At 45.3% G+C, this 8,747-nt stretch overlaps 1 protein-coding gene across 3 annotated transcripts in view; it reads left to right on the top strand.

Annotated features, from left to right (window-relative positions):
- The first annotated feature begins 367 nt into the window (after positions 1 to 367).
- SANBR (SANT and BTB domain regulator of CSR) overlaps positions 368 to 8,747 on the top strand; it is a 79,121-nt gene continuing 70,741 nt past the window's right edge. For 2 of the 3 annotated variants that reach the window (XM_088477553.1, XM_088477551.1), the window contains exon 1: positions 369 to 553. In XM_088477553.1, coding sequence (XP_088333679.1) covers positions 455 to 553 — 99 coding nt within the window. In that variant the 5' untranslated portion in view covers positions 369 to 454. Of the gene's footprint in view, positions 554 to 8,747 lie in introns of all 3 variants that reach the window. The other variant, XM_088477552.1, reaches the window with a different exon arrangement.

The following is an 8,747-nucleotide window of genomic DNA, read 5'->3' as shown; positions in this document are numbered from 1 at the left end:
AAGGAGGCTGTGTGGCTTTTCACCTGTTGTGGGGAACTAAAAGTGCCAGCATAACTTGTTATACAAAAACTTTAAAAATAATCCCATTAAAACAGTACAGCATGAAGTGATCTACCTCTATGCAAGATGAGAGCATTCAGAGGCGATAATGAAACAGTACTATACTGGCCTGGATGGGGTCCCGGCCGGGTGTATCCTGGTCTGGATACTAGCCCTTTGAGAGACCCCGCCCCCTTCCCCGTTGCTAAGGACGCTGAGCAGGAGAGGCCGCTGCACTGCGGCAACCACGCGCGGTGCAACCCAACCCTTCCGGACGTCACACAGCCTGCCCACACTATCTCATCTCTCTATATTGCCAGCGCATCCCTGTGTTTTCATTGGTCCACAGCCTAAGACTCTGCCAGCGGATTGGTTAGCTGTTTTACAGGTGTGGTAGAGCGAGGTAGGTTGTTAGATGAAAGACTGTATCACCCGGCTCCTTACTCTGTCCTGGGCTGTTCTGTCTGCGGGCTGTGACGATGACGGAGTCTCTCTATGGACAGTGAGTCTGCAGGTAATTGCTTAGGGGACGGCAGATTATATGTACTGTATACACTCAGTAGGAGTATACACATAGCAAGTACAGCCTGACATGTACAATGCATGCCTTATGCATCCATACAATACACCTGATAGGCATTATACAGCATGGCATATTCTATAATTAGACTAACGAATTAGTTTAATATAGGAAAAAGGCAACGCTATCTAGTATTGTGTCTGTATGCGTGTGAGTATGTATATGTGTGTGTATGTGTGTATATATATATATATATATATATATATATATATATGTATTGTGTCTAATTGGATTGACCCCAAAGTGATTATACAATCCAATAGCTGCACTTTACGGCGCCTGAATTTGCTCAAAACTAAACAAATTTGGGCTGGGAGCAGACTGCGAGGGCGCAAGATGCGGTGCCGTCGCCGTTGTTTTAACGCCGTGGCAATGGCAACTCGTACCCTTTGCGGCTAATTGGATTGGCCCCTTATGCCGTATACACTAGACAATAAGTTGGATGATATGAACGATAACGTTACTGTTTATTGCGTTCAATATCGTCCAGTGTGTATACATGACATTGTTGACGATGCGCTCTCCCGTGGATTGTTAATGATGTCTTTCAGTGTGTATGCTCAGTGTCGTTAATGACATTGAGCCTGGCATTACAAGGGGAACACTTATACCCCTTTTACACCGGAGCTAAAACCCGGGTTTTTGAAGGGTTAACCCGGGCAGCTCCCTGGTGTAAAAGGGCAGAGGGTTGGATCGCCGGGTCGAGTGACCCGGCAATCCAACCCTGGTAACTAGCAGGGTTTAACACGGGCGTAGCCCGTGAAAACCTCCCATGGGAACAGCGCACTCCGGGTCACGATGACCTGGAGTGCGCTGCTAGCCGGCCGATTGGTCCGGCTTCAGTGGCGCTTGGAGATTACGTCATCTCCAAGCGTCCACTTTCACTCCGCAAAAGCCGGGTTTATGCAGACCCGACTGCGGTGTGAGCGGCGCTGACTCGGGAATATCCCGAGTCAGCGCCGGCAAAATTCCGGGTCTGATCCGGATAGAAACTTTGTTCCAACTCCGGGTCAGACCCGGAATTTAGGTGGGAAAGGGGTATTAATGATATCGCTCATGGTGCATATCGTTAAGTGTGTATGTGGCTTAAGTGTGAAGAGTGTGCCTACATGCAGTTTATAGCCATGACAAAGCACCACCCAGAGAAAGGTGCACAGCATTCTGAAGGTATGTGGAAGTAAACCATACCCACTCTTCTACGGCTCTTATTGTGACACTATCAAGCTCCATTCACTTACATGTGCCATAATATTCCATATTTTTATTAGAATATAGTTGAAGTGGAGCTATTGTATATCCTTGTATTATCATTATGACAATAAGACACATTTGTATTCTTAGTGATGGAACTGGTTCATGTAAATGTGAGGAAATATTGTGAAGCTAGTCTAGCTTTATAATCATGACAGTGCACCATACAGAGTACATGACTAGTGCTATCTGCAAAATATGTAACTTAATAATGCACAATTCATTAATTGATGTTGGTTCATTAGTAGTATATTTACATGCTGCATATTTTAGGGAAATTATGTATGTATGTTATCTCTATATGCTGTGGACCTGATTCGGAGTTAAATAAATATACCACACTTGGGGATGTGGTATAAAAAAAACTGATTAATAGAATATTGACACCGACATAATGTCTACATTATCAATGTTTACATTCAGCATGTCGACAATGTGACTTTGCATCCATTTTGCGTAACGCTAACCGCAGCCTAATCCTAATCTAACCCAAACCTTAAAATCAGCTGTTGACATGTTAAATGAAAAATATGATCTGATGATGATTGGTAGCTGCTTCTGATTGTGAGGAAACCTGCGCTCACAGTGTGTATGGTGCTCTTACATGTGGAGGGGAGCAGCTGTGACAGAGCGATGTCCAGCCACTAGACATACTGTACAGCAGCATTTCTCAACTATTGTGCCGCAGCGGTCAGCTCAGCGCACTTGTACTGTAGTGTGTGTTATTCCTGTGGAGGCCAATGTAGTGTGTTTTATTCCTGTGGAGGCCAATGTAGTGTGTGTTATTCCTGTTAAGGCCAATGTAGTGTGTGTTATTCCTGTGGAAGCCAATGTAGTGTGTGTTATTCCTGTGGAGGCCAATGTAGTGTGTGTGTGTGTGTTATTCCTGTCGAGGCCAATGTAGTGTGTGTGTGTGTGTTATTCCTGTCGAGGCCAATGTAGTGTGTGTGTTATTCCTGTGGAGGCCAATGTAGTGTGTTTTATTCAAGTGGAGGCCAATGTAGTGTGTGTGTGTTATTCCTGTGGAGGCCAATGTAGTGTGTGTGTTATTTCTGTGGAGGCCAATGTAGTGTGTGTGTTATTCCTGTGGAGGCCAAAGTAGAGTGTGTGTTATTCCTGTGGAGGCCAATGCAGTGTGTGTGTGTTATTCCTGTGGAGGCCAAAGTAGTGTGTGTGTTATTCCTGTGGAGGCCAATGCAGTGTGTGTGTGTTATTCCTGTGGAGGCCAATGTAGTGTGTGTGTGTTATTCCTGTGGAGGCCAATGTAGTGTGTGTTATTCATGTGGAGGCCAATGTAGTGTGTGTGTTATTCCTGTGGAGGCCAATGTAGTGTGTGTGTGTTATTCCTGTGGAGGCCAATGTAGTGTGTGTTATTCCTGTGGAGGCCAATGTAGTGTGTGTGTTATTCCTGTGGAGGCCAATGTAGTGTGTGTGTGTTATTCCTGTGGAGGCCAATGTAGTGTGTGTGTGTTATTCCTGTGGAGGCCAATGTAGTGTGTGTTTATTCCTGTGGAGGCCAATGTAGTGTGTGTGTGTTATTCCTGTGGAGGCCAATGTAGTGTGTGTTTATTCCTGTGGAGGCCAATGGTGTGTGTGTTATTCCTGTGGAGGCCAATGTAGTGTGTTTTATTCCTGTGGAGGCCAATGTAGTGTGTGTGTGTGTGTGTGTTATTCCTGTGGAGGCCAATGGTGTGTGTGTGTTATTCCTGTGGAGGCCAATGGTGTGTGTGTTATTCCTGTGGAGGCCAATGTAGTGTGTGTGTTATTTCTGTGGAGGCCAATGTAGTGTGTGTGTTATTCCTGTGGAGGCCAATGCAGTGGGTGTGTGTGTTATTCCTGTGGAGGCCAATGTAGTGTGTGTGTTTTATTCAAGTGGAGGCCAATGTAGTGTGTGTGTGTTATTCCTGTGGAGGCCAATGTAGTGTGTGTTTATTCCTGTGGAGGCCAATGTAGTGTGTGTGTGTTATTCCTGTGGAGGCCAATGTAGTGTGTGTGTGTTATTCCTGTGGAGGCCAATGTAGTGTGTGTGTGTGTGTGTGTTATTCCTGTGGAGGCCAATGTAGTGTGTGTGTTATTCCTGTGGAGGCCAATGTAGTGTGTGTGTGTTATTCCTGTGGAGGCCAATGTAGTTTGTTTTATTCCTGTGGAGGCCAATGTAGTGTGTGTTTATTCCTGTGGAGGCCAATGGTGTGTGTGTGTTATTCCTGTGGAGGCCAATGTAGTGTGTGTGTGTTATTCCTGTGGAGGCCAATGTAGTGTGTGTGTTTTATTCCTGTGGAGGCCAATGTAGTTTGTTTTATTCAAGTGGAGGCCAATGTAGTGTGTGTGTGTTATTCCTGTGGAGGCCAATATAGTGTGTGTTTATTCCTGTGGAGGCCAATGTAGTGTGTGTGTGTGTTATTCCTGTGGAGGCCAATGTAGTGTGTGTTTATTCCTGTGGAGGACAATGTAATGTGTGTGTTATTCCTGTGGAGGCCAATGTAGTTTGTTTTATTCCTGTGGAGGCCAATGTAGTGTGTGTGTGTTATTTCTGTGGAGGCCAATGTAGTGTGTGTGTTATTCCTGTGGAGGCCAATGTAGTTTGTTTTATTCCTGTGGAGGCCAATGTAGTGTGTTTTATTCCTGTGGAGGCCAATGTAGTGTGTTTTATTCAAGTGGAGGCCAATGTAGTGTGTGTGTGTGTGTGTGTGTTATTCCTGTGGAGGCCAATGTAGTTTGTGTTATTCCTGTGGAGGCCAATGTAGTGTGTGTTATTCCTGTGGAGGCCAATGTAGTGTGTTTTATTCAAGTGGAGGCCAATGTGCGTGTATGTCATATTTGCTACTGTTGAAAAAGCATTTCAGGGAGATTGTGAAAGCACCACCTATGAGTGCGGTGGTAAAGTGGGCGTGTCCTGCTACATCTGAGAGGCGTGTCATAACATTGATTTACATCCACATGTAAATGAGCCCCAAAGCAGTTAGTAAGATCTACTTGTTGATGAAAATACACTGATACTTCTCAGAAAATACATGTAACCATAGGGATCATTGGGCCTGATTCAGAGCCGCTTCCAAAAAGCGTGCGCTCGCTCTGAATCAGGGCGTGTGTTTTTTTTTTTTTTTGTTGCGGCCTCTTGGTCGCTTGCATAGCTGTGGGTTACCACCCACAGCTTATGCGAGCGGCCATGATGATGGTCGCGATGGTCAAGACCATCGCAACCATTGGGCTTGCGACGAGACCCTTGCGGTAGGGTCTCGTTGCCGCAAGCCCCAGTGGACTTCCTGCACTATTAGAGCAGGAAGTCCACCTACTGACATCACTAGTGAATAAAACAAATCACAGGAATAAAACAAACTACATTGGCCTCCACAAGAATAACACACACACTACATTGGCCTCCACAGGAATAACACACACACTACATTGGCCTCCACAGGAATAACACACACACTACATTGGCCTCCACAGGAATAACACACACACTACATTGGCCTCCACAGGAATAACGCACACACACTACATTGGCCTCCACAGGAATAACACACACTACATTGGCCTCTACAGGAATAACACACACTACATTGGCCACCATCGACCCGCTTGCGAGCGGGTCTGAATCGGGCCCATTGTGCCTTATACCCAATGCAGGGAATTATACTAATTATCCCATTTGGATGTATATATCTCTGTTTTTTCTTTTATATAACAGTGTCATAAGGGGGGTAAGGTGAAATCAGAGAGATTGGTAGACTCTTCAGGGAGGCAGGGAGATTGCTGCTATTTCAGGGAGTCTCCCTGACAATGAGGGAGAGTTGGCATGTTTTTTATGTGGGAGCCAATGTGTATGTTTTTTCATTGGTGATGTACACCGCATCGCCGGATAATGTGCCTTTGCAATTTTAAAATCTTGTGTAGAGTGCCTCAAGTTGAAAAGGTTGAAAATCACTGCTGTACAGTTATGGAGGCACTTACAGTGCTCACACTCAAATATCGTGTACAGAATGGACAAACAATGTTACATCAATTTAACTTGTATCAAACAGAGGAGCTATAGAACAGTGAAACTAATGCTGGGTACACACTGGCAGATATGTTGGCCGTCCTTCCGTCCACTTGCTGCAGAGGAAGCTGACACCACGACGCTACCCATGGCCACCGGGACCAGTGATGGTTGTTCATTGTGTATAAACAACCATCATATGCAGAAATATCTTTTAGGTGTGTACCCAGCTTTAATTGTATTTATTTATACAATGTATTATGTTAGTGTCAGAGTAGCCAGTGACCTGAGTACATACCTAACAGATATATCTGCAGATGATGGTTGTTCATACACACTAAACAACCATCATCTGCCAAGGGTCCCGCTGGCCGGGGGTCGCGTTGCGCTCCCCGCCTGTAAACACAGCACAATGTGCAGATAGATCTGCAGATATATCTGCCATCGGCTGTTCTGCACAGCCGACGCAATATGTATGTGAATGAAGTGGTTCACAGACATATCGTCTGTACAGCATTCAAATGAATATTTTTCAATGCGCTCTACATGGTTTACAGCATTTTCAATACATTTACTATGGTTTCAGGCTTTCAATACACTCTACATGGTTTACAGCATTTTCAATACATTCACTATGGTTTCCGGCTTTCAATACGCTCTACATGGTTTCCGGCTTTTTCTATACATCTTACATGGTTTCCAGTTTTTTCAATGCATTTAATATGTTTTCCAGCTTTTTCAATACTTTTACTATGGTTTCCGGTTTTGTTTCCGACATTTTCAATGCATTTACTATGGTTTCCAGTATTTTCAATGCATTTACTATGGTTTCCGGCTTTCAATACGCTCTACATGGTTTCCGGCTTTTTCTATACATCTTACATGGTTTCCAGTTTTTTCAATGCATTTAATATGTTTTCCAGCTTTTTCAATACTTTTACTATGGTTTCCGGTTTTGTTTCCGACATTTTCAATGCATTTACTATGGTTTCCAGTATTTTCAATGCATTTAATAAGACTTACGAAGGTAAGTAACGGGGTTAGGGTTAGGCACTAAGGCGGGAGGGTTAGGTTTAAGGTACGGGGAGGAGCTGGTTAAGTTTAGGCACCAGGAAAGGAGGGTTAGGGTTAGGGAGAGGGGAATGGTTAAGATACTGACCGACAAGTGTTGGTATCCTAACCCTGTTGGGATGCTGGCTTTGGGCTTCTGACCTCTGGGATCCCGAGCGCCGACATCCCATACCCAACTCATGTATCTTCATATGGCATGATGTCACATGGTGTGGAGGAGACACTGGGCCTGATTCAGAGCCGGTCGCTATTTGCAGTCGTTTGTTCAAAAAAAAGGGGTGGCTATTCAAATGAACCGTTCGCTCTTTGTGGTCTGTTCACGCCTCTAGGTCTGAACGAGCGAACAAAACTTGCGGTCGTTTTTTGGGAAACTACGCCCCCTGGCCGCTCGCATCCTACGTCATGTCCGCTATTTATTAGATTAATCGAGTACATCGACCAGGGTATGAGCTGCTCGCTATTCTTGTGGTTGGTTTTTGCTACCACAATTTTGCGAGCAGTTCTGACTATAAAATTACCCAGTGACGTGCTCAATGACGCTGCTGTTTTAATTATACACACCCATAAAACGCCCGTTTTGACCTTTAAGCACGCCTGCGATCGGATCTCCACTCCCCGTTTTCAAGCACCTTCCCCTGTTACCACCCACATACGCCTCTTTCTGACACTCAAATTATCAGGCATTCGCTATTTTGCGAGCACTTGAATTTCGACCGCACTGACTGGTTCACGCATGCGTATAACGATCCATACGCATGCGCAGTTGGGCAAACATCGCTCGGAGTGAACGAGCGGCCGCTTACGAGCGGCTCTGAATCAGGCCCACTATGTGGTGCAAGGAGGGGTTATGAAGCTTTCCACTGCCATTTATATTATTGCTTGGAATTCCCACACCTCTTGTCCATATGGGCGGATAGGCATGGTAAAGTGTGGTGGCAGCCCTGTAGGGTTTTAATGGGCAGGACTTTGGATGACGGTAAAAACATTTTCCTGCCTCCACGGGTCCTGTTGGTGGTGGGCTTGCTGCTCCACCCACTCCTTTATTAATCCGACCCTGCTAAAGAGGCAGAATATAATATGCATCTTTGTAATTGACTTATTAACCTGTTAGTAGGCTGTTAACAGAGTGGTTCCAAACTGTCTTAAATCACGGCACCCTAGAGTATCAGCATTTTTTTCACGGCACCCTAGACCCAAAGGCCCCTATTTAACAACGAAAGCAAATACCGACAGTTTTTCATTTAGTATAACTGTGAAACTAACGAAAACTCCACTGGTACTTACCAATACTTACAGCGAGGTCCCGCAAAGTCCTCCTCCTCGGCGAGGTCCTCCGCTTGGCTGCTGCTAGCCTAACACTGCCTGCACCAGGCGCCGATGTAATGCGCATGCGCAACGGTCCGTCTGTGGATGTGCATGACACGGGGACCCGGCAGTGCCTGGAAGGCTTCGCTGTTGCCGTAAAGGCACCACTGGGTTTCCATTGCCAGAAATGGGGTGCGCATCGCTCTCACCATCTAAAAGATGGTGAGAGCGATGCTTGACAGCTGCAATCTTAGGTTACTGCTGTTTGTTAAATCCTGAAAGGGTGGCATAACCCCTTTAGCAAGCGCTAAAAGGGTTATGCTTCCTTGTTAAATAGGGATTAAAGTTTCTTAGAGAGAAATTTAGCAAACATATTAAATTAGGTAAATTGCTCTTACCTGTCATTCTTGGGTTCAGTAATGTAGTGGTGGACTGAGTTGTGCTTCTGTTTGTCAACAAGTTTTGATGGTTGGCTGCCACCACCACTGGTTTGCCTATCGCAGAGGTTCCCAAACTCTC

This window comes from Taudactylus pleione, unplaced genomic scaffold (assembly GCF_031769625.1).
Source record: "Taudactylus pleione unplaced genomic scaffold, aTauple2 ptg000201l, whole genome shotgun sequence".
Lineage (NCBI taxonomy): Eukaryota > Metazoa > Chordata > Amphibia > Anura > Myobatrachidae > Taudactylus > Taudactylus pleione.
The sequence above is the reverse complement of the archived record's forward strand: the minus strand, read 5'-3'. Positions and strand labels throughout refer to the sequence as shown.